The 21,403-nt window shown below is 36.5% G+C and overlaps 1 protein-coding gene across 3 annotated transcripts in view; it reads left to right on the top strand.

The window, feature by feature from the left end:
- MYO16 (myosin XVI) overlaps window positions 1-21,403 on the top strand; it is a 370,616-nt gene that overhangs the window by 298,084 nt on the left and 51,129 nt on the right. For all 3 annotated transcript variants that reach the window (XM_068678649.1, XM_068678640.1, XM_068678659.1), the window contains 2 exons: window positions 8,074-8,173; window positions 19,179-19,275. In XM_068678649.1, coding sequence (XP_068534750.1) covers window positions 8,074-8,173; window positions 19,179-19,275 — 197 coding nt within the window. The remainder of the gene's footprint in view (window positions 1-8,073; window positions 8,174-19,178; window positions 19,276-21,403) is intronic.

Genomic DNA, 21,403 nt, shown 5'->3' with positions numbered 1-21,403 from the left:
TAAGCTTCCTGAGACAGGAGGCTTTCTATCTTGACTTCCCCAAAGCTGGCCTGCTGGTGATGCCCAGTTCTGCAAATTTCCTGGAGACCAGGTGCACAATATTATGATATCACCAAAAGCTTTGTCTCATAGGGTTGTGATCTTAAAGAAAGGGATGCATTAAGTCATCTTCTAATTGTTTATATCCTGAGTAGTGAGATGTGACTCAGATTCACAGGACAGGTTTTTCCTCTGCGGTAGGAAAGGACAGAAATTTACCCATCTGTTCAATCACCTTTAGACTCCCACTCCTAGCATTCCTATATTCTGGTGTGTGTTAAAAAAAAAAAAAAAAAAAAAAGGTGTACCTTTTGATCCTTTAAGTTTTGCAGGGCGTCTGTTTTTGATGCCCTGTTTTCACATGGCTATGTCTGTGAAGGTAAACTCTTTCATTATACAGCAGTCCTATAACCACTGTGTATAATACAGAATCAAGTTATCAGTTTGATAAAATTGAAGTTGTTCTTCAGTCCTTATATTTCATGTACAGGGAGGGAAACATTTTCCTGCTGTATGTGTGTGCTTGTGGAGTGCCCAAACATGAAGAGGAAATTAGCTATGGAGAAGGCCTAGAGGGAAATGTAAACATTTACAGAGTTAGAGGCATGTTTGTGTAATATGGGTGATTGTCTGTTTGATGCAAGTGTATTTTTGATTTAATTTTTGCCAATTCCTTAAGTAAATACGTTTTTACATTGCTTTATGTAGGTGGAATGGGAGTGTCAGCTTTAAGTAAGATAATGCAGAAGTATTGTAATGCAAATCTTTAGCAGATGTTGTGAATTCATTTTTTTATTTGCATAGCTGAATCCACTAATCCCAAGAGTTGAACTATAATTTATATTCTATTTATTATTCTGCTGCCACATTGTCTGAGATGAGGAATCCCCTGCTTAATTATATGAAGTATATGAATAAATATTCCAGGATTAAGATACGTGGGTCTTCGTTATTTCTTCTCTCCAGAAATTGCACTTCACACATCTAGAAAAGATTGAGGATGACAAAACCTGATGCAAAACCCATAAAATTTAGGAAAGAAAAAAATCCTTGCAAGTCACTTGTCTATCACCCATCACAACTGGTTTCTTTATATGAGGGATTTATTTTGTACTTTATTCAGTCTAAATTAAGATATCCTAAATGACCACTTCCTGTGCAAGTTTATTATGATTCAGTGGATTTCACAGCCCAGACCCTCTCTCAAAAGTCTGTACTGAGCTCCATGTAGGGCTGATGCAGGTCACTGTAAAATTATGCCATGGGGATTTTCTAAGTCTTTTTCACTTGTGTTTCTTTGTCCTTAATTTTGCTATTTTATCTCAGTTACATACCATTTAGGTCTCTCTATTTTTCTTTTTCTCCATAGACATGTTAAAGCGTGCCATTCATGACCCTGTGCCTTTATGTAAGGAATTAAAATGTTGAAGTAAAAAATCAGAATATTTCATCAGCTGAAAAGTTTCTGGGTTCTAGTGGTGTATAAAAGCACTGTCATGAAGCTATCATACCTGGCAGTTTTCTGTAAGATTGCTCTCAGCATGATTGCTTTTCAGGTTTCTTTCTCTCGGCAAATAGCTGACAGGTTAACCCAGCAAAACTGCTTGCGGTTTTTCCAAAATGACTTTAATTTTATTTTCTCTCTTAATTCTAATTGGTCTGTAGGTCTAGCCATTTAATCCTGCATTGCTTGATATCAATTAAGATATTGTAAAACCTAATACCATGGTATGCAGGCACTCTGAAGTTTTGGTTCATTGCCACATATACTTATTCATCATTTCAAACCTATTAGGCAAATTGCACTTCATGCATGTATGTTCATGTCCACACCTATACGGATTATCTCTGTAAGTCTGTATGAAGCAGACTCAGTCCAAAACTGTTGTGTTACATAAAGGTGAAACTTACAGTCCTCTTATCTTGTATTTTCGTACTTCTACCAAATAAGCCCTAAATGCAATCTCTTTTCTCTGCTATAATCTGTTTTTATAAAGGCATCTTTTTATTCATGTCTGTCAAGGGTTTATTCTATCTCAAATTTTGAATACCTGATTTAAGTGTTAATATTTATGCTGTATAACAATATATTTATATTTTATATATTGCACAGAGATTGGCAAAATCTCTTTTCTTTTCTTGGAAACCATAATACTCTATTTCACCTTTTCTAATTATCTGGAATTTCCCTTGTTCCTCATATTTCAAAGATAATTAGGTTATTCCTTTAATTAAAAAGAAAAAAAAAAAAGATATAACACAGGGAACTAGAATGACTATGTATCCTTTATACATGTATACACATAACATTAATCAAAATTCCATCCTATTCTTTTCTGGTGACTGTTTTTACAAAGTTTCTATCACTTGAAACGTTTCCAAATGTCTTATCTTCCCTTGAAAAGGATAGGTTTCTCTCTGCAGTAGATAGATCCTCTAGATATTTCAGCTCTCACTTGATAGATTTTTCAAATACAAGCCATGCCTAACCCACTCTCCCCATCCTCCCCAAATCCAAACAAACAAAACTAAAGATCTTGAGTTATGAGCACATAGTGACAAGTTTTGCAAACAAAGTCCATCTCTTTCACATATTTCACAGACATAATAATACATCAATCTGTTACTGGTTGTCAAAGGAAGAAAAGAAGAAGTTTAGAAAGGAAGAAAAGAGAATTTAGTAAGACAGCGCAACCTGTTTTTACTCCTTTGTGATGACAATTTTTACATTTCTTTTAGCAGAAATACATTATACAGGTTAATTTGGATTGCCTTCTTTTATTCACTACCTTTTGAATAGATCTTACTGAATCATGCCATTTTAACTTGGCAAACAGAATACAGCATAGTAAACAAAAGAAAGAGAAAACGAAACGGCAACATAATGAATTACACTGGCAGGACTGACTATTTTTCTTTGCATAAGCTGTGTTTGGATATTTACCACTTAAAACTACATTACTTAGCACTGCTATAAGGCAGCTGCATGCCAGCCATATGTGATTTTCATTTCTGAAACAACAAGACAAAGACATGGAGAGAAGGAGTTGCTTTCAGGAAAGATTGGAGTTCTGGTATTCAAAGCTATCCTCTTACTGAGGACATTGGACTGCGCTCAGTAGATATCTCTAACTTTGTTCTTTCTTGGCTAAGCGGGAGAAAGCCCCGAGAAATAGAATAGCAAAATCAAACAAAGAGGAGAAAAGAAAAAAAAAAAAAGAGAGAGAGAGGAAAAAAAGGTATTTTTGAGGCATCAGTTCAAGGACACCAATGTGGTTTGTGTAAGCTGTTGATTTGGAGCTGCTTGTTTTTGTGCCCTTTGTACTTGCAATGTTCTTTCCATTAGTGTCTTCTATCATGTTGATGTTCTATTGAAATTGAGTGTGTGGTGTTTATTCCGATGCTTAAAGATTTGCTGTGTATACAGAACTGGGAGTACAGCCCTACCGCCTATTTGTGCACACTCCATGTAAATCAAATAATGTGCTGAGCCTGAGAGTATGACTGTGGGTTACTGTGCCATAACCTGAACTCAGGAATATTCTACCAAAGAAAAAAAATTAAAAAAAAGAAGAAAAAAAAGCAGCCTGTTGGATCTTGTCAGTTGTGTACTTAGGGAAGTGAAGGAGAAAATGATCAGATAACACTCATCTTTGAAGACCCAAGAGAACTGAGTTTTCCATATTCACAAACTACCTGAAGGCATTGGCAGTAGTGTCTAGTCCAAACAATCGAAAAATCTTCATGATAAAGAGCAAAACTGAGAAGTGAAAGAAAAGAGGTCAGAGCACAAGTTCTATGACACCAGAGGGCTCCAGCCAGACCATGCTCACAGTGCCAACCTGTCTAGCCAAAAGCTTTCTTCTGTTGTGTTAAACTTACAGGTTGGGAAGAGGACAGTGCTAAGGATGAAGGTGAGGTAAACACACACTGGTTTCCTGTAGAGAGGATGAAGACTGGGAGAGCTCTCTGATGATAATTTGTAACTGGAAGGAGGGTGCAAGTGCATTTCCTAATGCACACTACGTTAGTGTTTACATGGTGGCGGAGGAGTATAGAGTCAATTTAATCCTTTAAATCTGCCTGGTTTTTATTTTGTTTTGGATCCATTAGTGAATAAATTGCTCTGGCTAGGCCATGAGATCTTGCTTTTTATCAGCCTCTCTACTTTCCTAGGAAAGGGACTCACTTTGTCTAACGGTACATGTCTATGCTGGAATTGGGAGCATACATACCCTATTTTTATACTCAGTGAAAAGAAATGGGGTCATACAGTGCAAAATTTATCTGAACTATTTTAAGGATCAGTGTTCCAACAGAGTATATGACACTCAAATAGCATCTTCTATTGACTTTTAAGAAAGTCTACACAACTAATTCATCAATGGAAGTTTAGCTGAAATGTATTTCACCTCATTGAAGTCTTTTTTAGCAAGGTAGCTCACTAGGTTTCTCGGGATCGCCTCTAAAGCCTTACAAATATATTCTGCGTTATTTATGTGGGGAAAATATATGACCTGTCAGTGAGAAGAAGCCTAGTATTTAATTGGGTTGTTCGTTTACCTAAGAGTGAACTAAGGTTACATTGCTAGCAGAATTCTCTGGTAAGGGAAGGTTTCAAAGACTCTACAGATTGCATTTCCCCAGAAGCAAACCTCAGTGTTTGCACATAACTCAAGTTTATCTATACAAGCCTACACCATAAATTCAGTATTTTTATTATGATTTTACTATGATACAGTAAATATGATGAATAGTAAGTTCTTTTGTTATTCTTGAGACCATGAAAGTGTTAAATTTAACAGGACATTAAATTATTGTGTCTGTATGGCAACACAAGCTTCCATTCACAGTAGAAAGTATCTGATATGCTAAATATGAATAATTTCATGTTTTGATAATAATATTGTTTATTACAAGTTTTTTTGTGTTTTGTTTTATATCTCAGTTTATTATCAATTTCGTTTTGCTTTCTTTTTAACAAAATGCTTCCTGAAGGGAATAGCAAGTTTAAAATACAAAAAAAATCACAAAGCCATAGATTATATGTTTGGTTATACCTCCAAAAGGAAAAACAAAATAAAGAAAGTTTAAATGCTTTAACTCATTTAAAATTAGCTATGAAAAAAAGTCAAATAAGCTTATGATTACAATGCCACTTTTGTCCAGGACAAATTTGGGCTGCCACCAACAGATGTAGTCTGCTCATCCCTGCTTCTCCATTCCCATTACTACCCTGGTGTCAGTACTGATATTTGTATCAGTGTTATGCTGAAAATCAAATCAACCAGGGAAACATTCTGGCGGAGAAAACTAGCTACAAATTTTGTGTAGTTTTAGTTTAAACAGTCATATACAAGATTAAAGTGATTGATCTGAGATAGCAGATGATGATACCAAGTCTAAAAGTAGTGTTTTTTTTTGTTGTTTGTTTGTTTTGTTTGTTTGTTTGTTTGTTTTTTCATTCTAGGTGCTTAGATAGCCAACAAATTTGAAAAAGACAGAGAGGAGAAATAAGGAAGTTCTCTTAGGCCCACTCAGCAGATGGGTCAGTCAGTCAGACAAGTAGATACAGAGTGAGAGCCCTCTCAGCCACCCAAAATGCAGGCCTCCAGTCTGGACTTCTCTCAAGTCCATCTGTGGTCAGTAGAGAAGAGCACCTCCAGAGGGCAATCTCTTCTCATTTTAAGAAAAATGTCTAGAATGCATAGAACAAATCACCCAATGGAAAAACCTGTCTTCACAGTCTGTTGTGAGATTTAGGTGGCTAACTCAGACTAGGAGCATAGCTTTTCAGTAGCTAACCTAGGAAGAAGTAGGTTATTTTCAAAATAACTTCCTATATTCAAAATGGAAGTTTGTGGCAGAATTGGGAAATTAATTTAAATTTCCATAGTTAGCTCTGTCTCTGTTACCACAACCACTAGCCTGTCCTCTTTCTCTAAGATAGAGCTTGTTTTAAGGGGTAGACGTGAATTTTAAACTTTGATTAGACTTCCAGGATAATGTAATGAAATTTCAAAGATTTTTAAGATTGGGGAAAATGAAAGGATCATTTTTGTCTGGCTTCTTGTATAATAGAGATTGCAAAGTACATTTGGTAATCCTTGTTTTGAGTCCTGTGATTTGAATAGTTCTAAGTAAATCTGAACCAAAGTTAGAATTTCAGCCTTTTAAACTTTGATTTGGCACTGCTTTAGGAATGAAATATGTTTCTCTGGGTTTCTACTATGAGTGAGTTTCAGGCTGGCCACTTTCACAGTTGCATCTTCATGCATTGTGAGTCAATGCTGAATCATCTTCATTTTAGTCAGCAGTTGCTAAGCTTTCCAGCTGTTTTCTCTCTAATGCCTCTGATTCTCCATGATTTCTAAGAAAAGCTGGGTGATACAAGTGTGGAAACAAGGTGGCCCCAGCCTTAATGGCAATACACAAAGCAAATGTCTTTCTGACCATAGTTGAGCTATTAAGAAAATAAGATCCCCAGTTTCCTAGTGATAGTCTAGGGTGTTAGACTAATCAAAAGGGTTTCTGGTAAAGTTTTGGCCCCTTCCAACCAGAATTCCTCCAAACCAAGCTTGGGCATAATTTGGGAATTAAAACAGGCTAATGACCAGTAATCCCAGAAGGATGTTCAAATATGGCTACACTCCATTAGAAGGTGACAGTGTTTAACAGAACATAGTAGAATACTTAATAAATGGGCACAGGCTGTCTGTTGTTGTTTGCTTTGTCGGTGGTGATGGTGATTTTTATTGGGTTTTGTTTTGTTTGTTTGTTTGTTTTTCCAGATATATTTTCTGCGGCAGAAATAATTCCTCTCAAATTTCATTTACTAGCCATAGATCCTTAGCTGTAGAGTCTTCAGCAGGACTGCTACCAGACCAGTTGACATTCCCAGACTGCAGAAGCTCAGTGTAGCTCCAGGATGGAAGTAGAGGTTCGATTTGGCCTTAGAGTGGTTTGCCTGAGGAAATTGCTCCAGAGTTGCTATGGCTTCTAGGACCACTGATATCCCTGGAACCTGGCAGCTCTGCCTCCATGGTCTGTGTGAGTGGGCCTGGGACAGCACTTCTGTGTTGCACCAGAGTACCAAACAAATAAAATCTCAGGAAATATAGTTGGCACACAAACTTCAAAACTTAACCTCTGTTTCACTGGGAGATTACTCAAAAGTGGCATATTTGTGAAATCTTTCTCTTTCAAAAACTGGCTTTTTGTAATGAAAAAGCATTCTAACTTGTTACATCTAGTCGTATCTAGACTGAGAAATGCCTTCAAGAAATTATAGTAATAATATGTGGCATCAAGTTGTGGTAAATTTGTGAGTTTCTTTAGTAGTAGTATGTTGTAATAAGTTCACAGTTAAAATTGAAATTTTCTGTTATTTGACTTTGTATAAATTGTTTCCTACATTGGTTCTTTTCTTTTGTACATCAAAGAGCATTTTAATAGCTAGCATTTTTTATCTTTGAAGGTATTCTGATGCTGTAATGAACTCTTCTCTTGATCTCCTTTCCAACAGTGTAAACTGATCGAGTTCTTAAAGCCTTTTTTGCTACAAGACATTTCATTCAAATGCTTCAAAATGAAGAAAAAATGTTTTTAGGTTGATGGAAAACATTTTAAGCAATGCCACTTTCTTATGAATTACTTCGTGGTAGCCATATGTTATATAACATATACTGAAAAAATATTTTCCTCCTTTCAGTGACCTGACCCAGTACCGATTAAATCAGTTGATGAGGCTTTGCATTCTTTCTGCATTGATTTTCAGTGAGGCATCAGAAGAACTGACAAGAAGCAAATCTGAGTTTAGGCCTTACTTATCCCACACTGTTATTAGCCAAGGTCATGTCTAATAACATGAAAGATTTAAAGCAGTTGGTCTCCTTGTTTTCTTCACCTGCAGCAGAATCCTAAGATTCCAGTTTGTATATCAGAGATTTGAAAGTCAAAGGAAAACTCACAGTATCTGCGAAAATGTCAACCGGTCCCACATTAGAGTAACTCTGCTTCTGCTAATTTTTCTAGGTATAAAGATTTGGCTGATACAGCAGCAGGAGAGAAGAAGTTGTCTGCCAAGGAGAGATGTCGTCTTGTTCTTCAGCAGTGTAAATTACAAGGCTGGCAGGTTTGTGATCTACAAAGCAATTAAAATATCATTCTTTAAACAAGCTAGCTGAGTCACTTCCATTGTGGCAAGCCACCAGATCCTTTGCAGCAGTACATTCTTTTGACATTTAATATATGCTTTGGAGTAGAATCAAGCTGATTTTCTGAGTTTTCTACCATATGAGTAGCTGTGATCATTGTGTCAAAAATCGGTGTACTCTTGTGGGAAGAAAAGGAATTCAATTAAGCATGTACACTTTATAAATTTGTCTCCAGGTTTTTAAAAGTATCTGGTGGCATTTTAGTGGTTGAATTGTTTCTGAATAGGGAAAGAAAAAAAACAAATAAACAAAAACACCTGCATATTTTCTTCATGTAAAAGTCTATGCTAAATGCTTTACTGTCATAATAGGACAGACTGAAAACTTTTGCTTAGGACTTCCCTTCTAGTCAGTGCCTGTATAGGTAGCAGTATGCTGACTCAGAGCTAGGTAACTAGGATCACTGTACATCAAGTACAAATACCACCACCACCAGAAAAAAGCCAATGAACAGGAAGCTCTCAGCTTCCCATCCCTTCTCCTTATCCTTTTTATACCATGGTTAATCCTCACCAGAATAAGGATTGCAATGCATATGTCTCCATTTGGCCAAAGTACTCTTAGGCTAATTTTGTAATTTAGAAGCAGTGATTTCCCTGCCATATGCAATTTCTAAAGAAAATGTTGCTCCCTTTCACACTATATAAGCTAATGTATGGCAAGGAAGCATTCTGTGACTTAATGTATGGATTATTCATCTGGACAGTATAAGGTCTTTTCTGAGCCTAGGAGAACTGAAATTTATACCACAAGACAGCATCTGGACCATTTTCAGAGGCAGGTGTGAGGTTTAGGGATGGATGAGTGGTCAGAACACTCATATATTCTAAAAGCCTATTAGTTTAAAGGAAGGGGTTAACATATCTTCCAATTCATGTAACAATGTCCAAGCATTAAGATGGCCAGAAAAGGTTTCTGGAAAAAAAAAAAAAGAAAAAGGAAAGGTAGATGAAGGACAAGGACTGTGTTAGACTTGTGCTGATTTTCTCTGAGTGAACACTGATTTTTTCTCAGTGTCCTAGATTCTTTACTTATAACAGGAAAAAATTGTACCTACCCACATATGCATGATTACCTGTACGTGGACACATAAGAAGGTTTTTCTTTGGTCAAAATTCTGTTTAAGTTCCCTTTTAGTCACTAAAGTAAGTAGTGGACACGTATCATTGTATAATCTAAATTCTAATAATCTAAATAGTAAAGAGCAAAAAGAAAGGCCTAAAAGAAGATACAAATCATAAAATAGACTTGTTTTCTTTAGGTCAGTTTTCTTAGGTCAGTACTGGAGCATATTCTGCATCCTTGCCAGAAAGTTCCCTGTAAAAACAAAACAAAACAAAACAAAACACAACAAAACAAAACAAAACAAAACAAAACAAAACAGTCATTAATATCTAGAAGATATATTTTACCTTACGAGTACCTGGAGCTGAGAGTACCACTAACCTTCAGAACTTGTTTGAGGCTACAAGTTTGATATGGGACAAAAGCTATGTAACAGTAATTACATATTGTGCTCCAGTCACAAAACAGAGCAGGATGCCTATCAAGTTTATTTCCCCACTAACAGCATTACAGCCCCCCAAAAAGCAATTGGCCATCAGTGATATTCTGTAGCTCAAGACTAGTGATTGTATAGTGAGTGGTGTTTGAAAACAAGCCTGAAACCTTGAAAGACGAAAATGTAAGAAAGAAATTGCAAAACATGATCCTTCCATTATTCAGGGAATGCAGCTTGTGCTCTCAAACAGGTTTTAGAGGTTCTGACTCCAGAATATCATTTACACCGTGAGAAGTCAGGTGTGCAAAACTACAGCAGCACATGATGCATTTTCCTTCAAACCAGTAAGGAGACAAACTCTTAGGTGATGTCGGTAAGTTAAATGGAATGGGGGGGTTGTAGGTGAGAGTTATACCATTGTCAGCGAGTGACTGAGAAGCACATTGGCAACAGACTAAGCTGAAAGGAACAAGGGCTGTCTGAAAGAGTGAGTGACCTGCTCCTTACCACTTCAAGCCACAAAGACCTATGACAAACAGATGAAATAAAATGGAAGAAAAATCTAGGAGAAAATTAATTCCAAGTCCAGAAAACTTCTTACAGAAAATGCCCAGTGAATACAAACTTGAATCCACCACATTTTGTGTTGCTGATACAAAACTGTATACCAGTAGTGACTAATGTCTGTGTCACATAATCTCTCTCTCTCAATTATCTTTTTTGATTCATTTGACTAATCATGAAAGTTGAACTTTAAATAACAATCTAAATGAGGAAGCTTATACAATCTGTAGTTGTCATGGGTGACCTCCTCTATGCTTTTACAGCAGAGGACTCCAAAAAAAAAAAAAAGAAAGAAAGGGGAAAAAGGAGAAGAGAAGAGAAGAGAAGAGAAGAGAAGAGAAGAGAAGAGAAGAGAAGAGAAGAGAAGAGAAGAGAAGAGAAGAGAAGAGAAGAGAAAAGAAAAGAAAAGAAAAGAAAAGAAAAGAAAAGAAAAGAAAAGAAAAGAAAAGAAAAGAAAAGAAGGAGGGGGAAGAAAAGGAAGGAAAAGAAAAATCAGGAACCTGGGATGATGTCAGCTACCTAAGTCAGAGAAAAGGAGTTATGTTATAGTGCATCACTAAAAATCATCCAAGAGTTAGGGGGTTACACATATAACCAGTTTATTCAGCCACTGTTGCCAGCAGTAACTACTTCAAATGAGTCACTGCTGGAACTGAAAATCTGTTTGATGCAGGGGTTCATGAATAAGTCAAAGAATGTCTTCCCCAATTCTGTTACCTGCACTTCCCTGAAGAACTGTTGCAGATTTGGATGGATAAATTGGCCAAAAAATAGACAGCTAAAGTATCCACATCAAGGATGGTGAAGTTTAGGAAAAAGCAACACACATCTGAAATCAACCTCCTGCTTACATGTCATCAGAGGACAAGGTTGGCAATGAACTCCACAGAAGGGAGGTGAGGGGTGGGGGAAGGAAGGAAAAATCTGGACTCTGTAGCAGCTGAGTGAATTTAGATGATACACTATCCTCCTTGATACACTGCATCCTCCTTGGGATAACATACTTGACTATCTCATTTTGTGAAAGGTGATCTTAAATTGAGGGGAGGGGAAAGCAAATCAGTGTTCTGAAATGAGTTCTCAAAAATGAGTGAAGAAAGTGGTTTCTTTGTATTTCTTTCCTACTTTACAATTTATCTTTCTTTCCTCACATAACTTGCGTTTGGAGAGTGTTTTTTCAACCAACAAAACAACAAAACTCAAAGCCTACTCACAAAACATGCTCTTCCTCCTCTTGTAAATACTGCAGCCTGATTAAAAATTGAGGGCAAATGAAGAAGACCCAATGCCAGAATCCAATTTTGGTTTATTTTCTACTATTTAGATGAGTGCAAGAGCAAACACTATCTGCTAGCCAAGGTCTTGTGCTTGATTCAGCAGCTTCTGTGTTAGGGGGAAGTATTTATTAGAGAAGTGTTGATAGGTTTATGAAATGTTGCTGTTACTTGGGTAAGCTGAGCTGGAGATAACTAAACTAGGACAATAAAATAGCTGTTTAATTGAAGCTGGCATACAATGCTGTTTCAGTCGTGCACTTAGCTTAACTACAGAAATTATAAAAGTGCAGAGCTACTAATGAAAGGCTGTTTTTGCATCCTGACTCTGTGTGCAGCCTAGATAAAGTGTTCTTTCAGTTTAAATATATACTCGATCATGACAAGCCTAGCTACTTGCTGTGACTTTTAAGCACACCCTATGTAAGAGAAAATCAGATTTCTAAATCAAAACAAACCATTCCTGCTCCAGACAGAGTGAAAATAACAGACTTGTTTAACCCCTGGAGAAGTCATTGAGAGTTTTGCTACTAATGTAAGAGGGAGCAAGCTGATATATGGTAACTTCAGAGTCAAATTGAGTGGGAGTACTAGCTGCTTCGTGTCGAGCAGGAGAATCTCCCACCCTCCAGAACATGTGAAGGCCTTTACAAGTCCACATTCATTGTTCATTTATTGTCATGCAATGATGTATTAGCCAAGGAAAGCCTACCATCCCAATAGCATGACTAGCTTGCAAACATTAGCATGCTTTGAGAGAAATCTGGGGCACAAACAGTCCTTGGCTGCTTTTACTGACAGAAGGAAACTTTCATTCATTTGGATTATCATTCCTCACACTGTTAAGCTTGCAAATATGAATTCAATAAAGGGGAGTTAGCTCATAGCTTACTGAGCTTTCTCATCAAAACTCGGAGCTTTACATTTTGTTTAGCTAAGGTCAGTGATCTGCAGTTAACTCTTCAGTTACTTCATATGGAGCTTGCCAAAATGCAAACAACTTCTATTTTACCAAAGGTAAAACGTCAGTTTAATTTGCTCTCACTGTACAGTGCAGCTTTTAAATACAAGCGCTCTAAAGGACAGACTTCACTAAAGGAGAATCTCTGAGCCTTTAACTGCTAGGAATACTTGTCTGTTTAAAAGACAGGACTTCTTAAACGTGTCTAATAAAATCTTTGTCTTAGCTTATCTTTTCAATTTTTAGCCTGGCTGTTCTAATCCATAATGATTCCTTATCAGTAGCCTTGGATTCTGAAAACAAAAGATCACTCATTTTGAAGAGAGTTAGACAGGTGTTAAGTTTGAATAGAATGATCTAAAGATTGATCAGATATGAAATAAGCAGTACAGGAAGGTCAGTCTGAATGTGTTTTTGTTTTTTTGTTTGTTTTTTTTTTCCTGAATCTCCAAATCAGCAGCAGGTAGCTGCATGAGACAGATGTTGATTTAGTTTCAATCCACATTCTTACAGCTACAGACATTACTGAAGTCATTTCAGGAGCCTCATAAATTGTATTTCAGTGTATTTATTTGTCATTTACTAACCTTAGCTGTGCTGAATGTAATTTTCCTTTTTGTTTTGAATCTCGTATTTTAAAAGTCAATCGTCTTTGAGGCAATTTTAAAATAGAGTAATTTCATATTCACATTTGAAAAAAAAATCCCAGGAGGGGTTTCCAAACTAATGGCAAATGATTAAAACACCAGTGTTTGTATTTGTCTCATCCTTTGAATTTTGTCAGCAAAATTAATTGTCCAAGTAGTATATCATCCCATTATATTCTTAGAAATAATTTGCTGGTAGCACAAATTGCCAGAGTGAGGCTACACCTCACCAGTACTGCCAAAAAGATGCTTACTGCCCAAGTAAGCATCCATCTGCAAGCTTTCCTAGCAGCTCTTTTGTGCTACACAATACAAGTCCACAGCATCTCCTTCGACCATTGGATCATTCACTTTGACTTCTGACCAGCTCTATCTATTCACACTGAGCTTTTCCTATGGTTCCTATTTCCTTTTTTTTTTTTTTTTTTTTTTTTTTTTCCCCTCTGGAATATATTTCTCCCTCCCTACCTCCATCTACCTTTCAGGGTGGTTATGATTACTAGTCTGGCAAACTTCATTTTCCTTCTGAGTTCTCTTTCATGCAGCTCTCTCACATTTGGACTCTGAGTCTCTCTTTCTAATTCAAAGTTGATTTTCTCTATTTTCCTCTCTCTTGACCCTTTTCTATTGTTTTCTACTCTTTCTTTTGTTTTTAGAAAGGTCACTTCATATTTGGTCCCGGTGCTCATCTCTTATATGTCTGGGTTTAGTTTTCCAGATTTCCACTTCAGGGGCTACCTTCTGTGCCATGTCTGTCCCTGTTGCCTGCTGCTTGTATTTCTCAGTTCACATTCACACATACTTCCATCTTGTTTCTTTCAGTGCTATGTCTATTTCTAGAATTGAGAAAGAATAGAGTTACAGGTCTATAATAAAGAGATCCCTTAAGATAAAACCAGGGTATGGCTAAATATTCCTTACATAGATCTTACACTTCCTGTTCATTTCCTTTCCTTTGATGCAGTCTTTTCTTTGTTGTCTCTCCAGTGAAGAGAAGTGAGGGTTGCACAGTTTTTGGAACAGGGTTGACCATTGTTCTGCCATGTCCAAGAGAGCTGAATGACAGTTTTTCTCCCTAAAGTCCAGATCCTGACAAACTCTTGCATAAATACCTTCTGTCACTTGCGTGAATACTGGACTACTCACATGCTTATGTTAAGACCATACATAAGCTATGCCCAACTGTGGTTGTGTTCAGTATATGCCACTGTACAAGGTCAGTAGTTTGCCAGAGACAAAGGAGGGCTCTTAAAATGTGTAAAGAAAAGCTAACAAATGAAGCAGAGAGAGTAAGCCTTTAAAAATAACATTTCAGTCCTTGTAAAAGATCAGTGCCCTGTAAATGTGTTTGTCATTATAATATTTTTGCAGACATGTACGCTGCAGAAAGACACGTTTTACAATAGTTTTAAGGCTTTTTTTCTACATTTCATTAATGCACTGTGAAAATGTGTGTCATTGTGTAAAATATCATTAGATTATAGTTCTCTGTCTTTTGTAGGTAGCTATTTTGAAAGTACTGCCAGAAACACACAGCACTCCCACAAATTGCCTTTTTTAAACTAAAGAACAGCTTTACAGATTCCCTTGACACCTATTAAATATGAGCTAATACTGCCTCCATGCCACCTACACACCATCTCAGCATCCATTCCATAGTTTTGAATGTCTGTACTTCTACATCCTACACCTTTTCTTGAAAGAAAGAAAGAAAGAGAAAGAGAGAGAGAGAGAGAAGGGAAAGAAGAAAAGGAAAGAATAAGAACAGCTTGCTCCTATCCTTTCTTCCTCCTCCTTGGAAAAAAAAAAAAAAGAAAAAAAAAAGAAAAAAAAAAAAGGAAAGAAAGGCCTGTAGCAGTAATTGAAGCTTTGGTAGTCATCAATGACAATTTTACTTAATCTTTAAAAAATGTGTCATTTTGAAAAATAACATTTAAAGCCCTAATGCTTTTCTAATTAAAATAACTGTGACTGTAATTCACAGATGGTTTACTTTTACAGGAGTCTGAATGACATTAAAATTTCAGACTCAGATGAAAGCACTTTGTAGCCCAGAAAGTATGGAAAAGTGACTTCTTTAGGGGAAGAACATTTTAACCTTTTTCCCTCTAGGTAAGCAGGAAACACTTTGTGGTTAGAGAAAAGACCACAGTGAAGACGCAGGCTCACAAACTGTAGTGATATCCAGCATATGAAATGCCAACCTTTTTCAGTGTTCCTGCTTTCCCTGAACGCCGGAACTGCGCAGAGGAGACAGGGAGACTAACTTGTTCTCTATCAGCTTCAGAGGTTATCAGATTTAGTTCAAAGATGGAGCAACAGAGATTTCCAGCAATGTGAACGCAACCTGATGTCTTACAGTAGTTTATTCTATACATGCCTCTGTGTAGATCTCTATTCTCAGTAGACCTGGCATATGATGTGAAATCTGCAGATAGCTTTTATCTGAATGTAAAAAATGAATTTGTATTCTGTCCGTTCTTCATTCACTTAAAAATTATAGCAGACTTCTACTAACGAAGTTCTTCATATAAATGATACCATGATAACTCCATTTATGTTGTTCCTCGGGTATGGGATGGGAGAAAAGAGCGCTGATGATTTGCATGTCCCCTAGCTGGCTTTGTGAGTCTACAGAGCCAGATGGCGAACACTTGTAGCTCCACTGACCATAAGCTTGAGCAGTTGTCTTGACTGTGATTTTGTGACTGAATGCTGCAAAATAAATCACAACTCCATGTTTAGTTAAGTTACACACTTGAAGTACATCATAGATGTGATCAGTGTGTTAATTATGAGACTAATTGAGAATGGGGTTGTTAATTTTTCTGTATGCATTTCTGGTTATAAGGGCTCCTTCTAAGATTTCAAAATGTAACTTTTCATCTCCTTCAACTGATTTTTCTACTGTCAAAGTACCATAATCTTGCCCTAATAGGGAGGCATACTTTAGACTTCCAGTGAGGAAGGAAGGAGAGAAACAGGAAAAGGAGTGAAAGAGGTAGAAATGAGAAAAAGTGTATAGGCCTTAGACACAGGGGTAAAAAAAAAAAAAAAAAAAAAAATCTTCAAAGTGATGCAGAGGGCTTATGGAAAGAAGTGGGGTGTAAAGAGAAAATGTCACCAGAGGAGAAGAATATAATTTTAAGAAGTATCTGTATCTGCACATTGGTTTTCTGAGAACTACTCAGAAAAAAAAAAATAAAAAAATGTTAGTTTTAAAAACGACATGATAATTTCATTACAGTTAACGATATGAGTAATAATTCAGTTATAGAACAATTCTGCATTTAAGGTGATGTGAGCAAGTAGCCAAAGCTAGTAATAAGAAAAGTTCAATATGTGATTTAACAAGATGAAAAGAAAACTGTTTTTTTATGAGCAGTTATCATAGAATTTGCAGCCTTTAGTGACAGAATGGATGTGGTGGGAGGAGTCGAGATGAAGTTCTGGTATCATGGAAGAAAACTGAAGGTTCAAAAATAGAAAGAATGCTTGAAGGGAAGAGAAGAGCAAATTGACATGGTTTGCTGTGAAAACATAAAAAATTTGCTTGTTCATGACATGAGATTAGATGCCTGAAAGAGAAGCAAATTTAAACTGAAGAAGGAAGTGATTGAATTATTTTTCTTTGATTTTTTTTTTTTTTGAAGAAAGGAGGAAAAAAACTGGGAACACAAAGAAAGATTCCTAAGGAAATTTAGCAAGTTCAGTTAATGAAGCAGACTGCAGATGATGGATGAAGAAGGAATTTGGAGTGCTAAGAACCAGACAAGGAGACAAGTGTGAAAGTACAGGAAGAAAAGCGAAAACTTCTATTTGAAGTCAGCAGTCAGGAAAATGAGGATGAGAATATGTCCCTGAGAGCAAAGTATGAGAGCCTAATGAGAACTCAGTGAGATTGCTTCAGATGAATATGACGTTATAAAATTATTAGGCATCACTTAAGATAATCTATTAAGTAACCATAATGGCACCATGTTATCAGGGTAGCTACAATTGTAGAAACAGGGCTCTTGGACAAAAGCAATTTTGTTCTGGAATAATAACTTCAATTTGTAAGCAGAAGGATTATTCCAGAATAGATGGTCTGAATAGAGGAGCTTTTCTGGAATAGCTAAGCTATGCTAGTATTTCTGTAGCCGCTTAGTTTTCTAAAATAGCTGTTCCAGGCATTTTCAGCATGTAAAGAAAGCCTATTCCCTATTTATGAGTTTCTACAGTGGCAAGACAAGTAATATGTTTTTTTAGCACCTTGCCTTCACACGCTTTACAGTAACACAAAAAGGCTTATTTTATTGGAAAAAGAGTCACTAACAAATAAAAAAATTAGAAATAATTCTAATTTTGCCAGTTGAGTGCATCTGATTTTAACTAAGAGACTAACAGTTGACAATCATTGTCTGTCAGCTCAAACTTCAGAATTAGACTCCTAACATTTGTTTCAAAGTAGTTTTTCTCTAGAGTAGAGAGAAGGGAAGCTGAAGGACTAAAAAGTGCTCCTGTCACTTCTGAATTTTGTTAATGGAGTTTAGCCATGGTATATGTGTCTTGGCTATCTCTGGTTTATCACCACCAGTGAAGTATACCTGACAACAGTGTTTGGATTAAAAGCAGTTAGTTGAAAAGGTGTGCAAATCTCCCTGCCAACTGTCTGGCTCCTACATCTATACTAAAAAAAACAGTGGAGCAGGATGGTGCAATGAGAAGAAAATGAGCTTGTTCTCTGCGTACAAACAAGAATTGGAATGAATGTCTGCAATTTCAGCCAGACTGGTATTAATTAATCAGTATGCTTATAAACCATACAAAATTAATAGCTAGACAAAAGCTATAATCTTCACTGGATAGCACAGCTACCTGGTACTATCTTGTTGTTTCTTAGAAGTGAAGTTTCTTCTCTAGAATTTCTGAGAAGAAAGTGATACAAACAAATGCATCACTTCTCCAAGCTTTTTGGTTACTTTGTATTTGTGGAGTAGCTTTTTTTTTTTTCAAATATTATTTATTTTTTAAAGCTATTAGTAAGGAATGCTTTTGAAGATTATACAAAGAATAATTTTAAGGATTGTTTCAGCATGTTCTGGAAGTATCAAAAGGAAGGTGTTTCTTTTTGGTGTAACTAATTAATTTTTTCTGTAACAGGAGAAGAACATCTAGGTATGCTGTGTTTATTAAGACCCTCAAAGAGCTAAATAAATCCAGCCAAGCAAATGCTCAGTGCCAGTAGAAGCTCATACACTCTGTCAATACATAGGAAAACAGTTTTCACAAATGCAGCTCTGACTTGTGAAGGAAGAGGAGACTTGCAGAACAGCTTCAGCTGGCAACTCCAGGAACCAGGATTCATGATTTTATAGGACATTAGGAATCATTTTTACCAATGGCATTGAGTTTCTTCTATCCTGCAACTTGGGCTGAATCCTTTCTCTTCCACAGGTGTCATCTGTCTGCTACTGTTTCCTGCTCCACATAGGTTTAAGGCTTTTCACCTTTCTCCTTGCTCACAGTCCTCTGTTTTATGAACACTAAACCTAGTTTTCTCTTAAATTGTCTAACACATAATCACAGAATCATTAAGGTTGGAAAAGACCTCCAAGATCATCTGGTCCAACCGTCCCCCTGCACTATTACCCATTAAACTGTGTCTCTAAGTAACACAATCATTAGTGTAATTACATCCAGAAAGCTTTCTTTTCCAACCCAATATTTAATGTGAAGACTGTTTGCCCCGGATGTTTTTTGACATGAAGAGGGAATATGTGTATGACAGCTTGCTTGTCCTTTCTAAATACACTTTTTATTCAACAAAGTGATATTGCCTCTCTGCACAACTGTTGGCATTGTACTCTATTCTTAAATGGCAGATCTGATCTCAACCCTCAGATGGATTGCATACATACTATTGTTATTTACTTGTCATCATTTTGGCATTTTTTGTTGATGGTGAAGGTTTCCCTGTTGTTTGTATTCTAGATAGGAGTCCGAAAAGTGTTTCTTAAGTACTGGCAAGCTGACCACCTCAACGATTTGTGCCTTCAGCTTCAGAAGAAAATTATAACCTGCCAAAAAGGTAACAATTACAGAACAAGTATTCCTGAGCTATCACCTTGTACACTTAGAAGAAACATATTGCATAACAACAACAACAAATTTCTCCTCCTTGAATAGTGCTGTATTTTATATATTTCCTTATACACATATTTCCAACTAACTGCTCATACAGATTTTTGGAGGTGATGCAAGCATTGGTAATGCTTGCACTTTCTATCTTTGAAACATAATTTTATGGAAAACTATTGACTATAATTAAAAATAAGGAGAGCTTGAATATTTCCTTTTTAAAGTATGCTCGTTGATTTTTCAAGGCATTAATATCACCTTAAGCTTCTTGTTGCAAATCAAATGCAATGACAAAGATAGAAAATACCAGTGTGTTCAAATGTTTGTGAATACAAAGCTAATAATTTAATATTTGGTTGTCTTTATTTCTCCTTTTGTTGCAGCTTTTTTATTATAAAGTGGTTTTTTTTAAGCATTTTTTTTTCTTCTATGTTTTTGTTTTTACTAAGATCACTGACATTTTTGGCTCATTTTTAAAATGAGCTAGTATTCACTGTCTCCTGATTTTCTAATACTTCTGTTCCATTTCCTATCAAAATCTCAAATAACTACTTCCTTCACACAATGCCTTATTGATCTAATTAGCTGATGTCTGCAGCATTTCCCAGTAGCACCTCTTTTAAGGAAATCAGAAAGACAAAGACCTATCTTGTTGGTTTTATCAGTCAGATAGACAATATTACAGACTTAAGAATATATAACCATTTAATTTTAACTAGCTGTTCTTCCCTGTGAGACTACAGTGAAAAATCACAGAATCACAGAATTGTAGGGGTTAGAAGGGACCTCAGGAGATCATCGGGTCCAACCCTCCTGCCAAAGCAGGTTCCCTATAGCAGGTTGCACAGGTAGGTGTCCAGACAAGCCTTGAATATTTTCAGAGAAGGAGACTCCACAACCTCCCTGGGCAGCCTGTTCCAGTGCTCTGTCACCCTCACCGTGAAGAAGTTTTTTCACATGTTGGAGTGGAACTTCCTGCGCTCCATTTTGTGGCCATTGCCCCTTGTCCTGTCCCTGCTAACCACTGAAAAGAAGTTGGCCAAATCCCTCTGTCTCCCACACTTAAGATGTCTGTAAAGTGTATTTGTAAAAATAGAGGTAAAGTGTAAAATGTATTTGTTAAAACAGAGGAAACCAAGAGAAAAGTTGAATTTGGAAGTGGAATCAAAGTTGTAGCAGTTCAGGAATGAATGTGGAGGGTAAGAGCTAACACAGGTCGGCTGGGTGCTGAAACTTGTGCCTGATTTTGTATCCGAATAACCCTGTTGTATTCATACATTTAGAAAAGCAACAATGACTTATCCTGTCTCCCTTCTCATGCCAGCTTTTCAAAGGAAGAGAATATTTGCCTTTCAAAGTCCAATTTATAGAGCACTCAGATGCATTCATGTTTTACAGAGCTAAGGGAATAGGTATCTGCCAAACCCTGCCTGAAGAATGAAGATGATAAGTTTTCTTGTCTTATTTTTTTTTTCTTCTAGTTATCCTTAATTAGGCTAACTTGAAAAGTCTTTTTAGCCAAAATTAATTAGGCTAACTTGAAAAGTCTTTTTAGCCAAAACTAAGTGTTTGTCCTATGTAACTAGGCTCATCTGTAAGTTTTCTAGAATCTGGGAAACCTGCGAAACTAAGGAACTTTTATAAGTAAATAGCTACACATCCATTTCACTACATTAGCTCATGAAATATGCTGCCTTTCACAAATAGCTACAATTGAAACGCAGAATTACCATGCCAAAGAGCACTGGCAGGTTGGGAGCAGGATAGGTAACTGTGCCTTGTTCTTATTTAGTCCTAAAACTGAGATGCATAAATTTCTACTCTTGGATGATGATGCTTAGCAAGTAATGGTATCACTCCTGCTGCATATCCATGTATTTCTCCCCTCATCCCTTGTATCCAAAGAAAGATAAATCTCTCTTGATAATATATTGACTAACATCAAAGTTACTCAGTATTTTCTGTAGCAATCTTAAAATGTAGTATCATATAACTACAAAAGAACTTAAATGGGAAAACAGACCTTGTCCAAAATTCTTAGCTAAAGAGAATGTTTTTACTCCAGTCTTACAAGCAAT

This window comes from Anas acuta, chromosome 1 (assembly GCF_963932015.1).
Source record: "Anas acuta chromosome 1, bAnaAcu1.1, whole genome shotgun sequence".
Taxonomy (NCBI): domain Eukaryota; kingdom Metazoa; phylum Chordata; class Aves; order Anseriformes; family Anatidae; genus Anas; species Anas acuta.
This window is presented reverse-complemented; position numbering and strand designations above follow the sequence as displayed.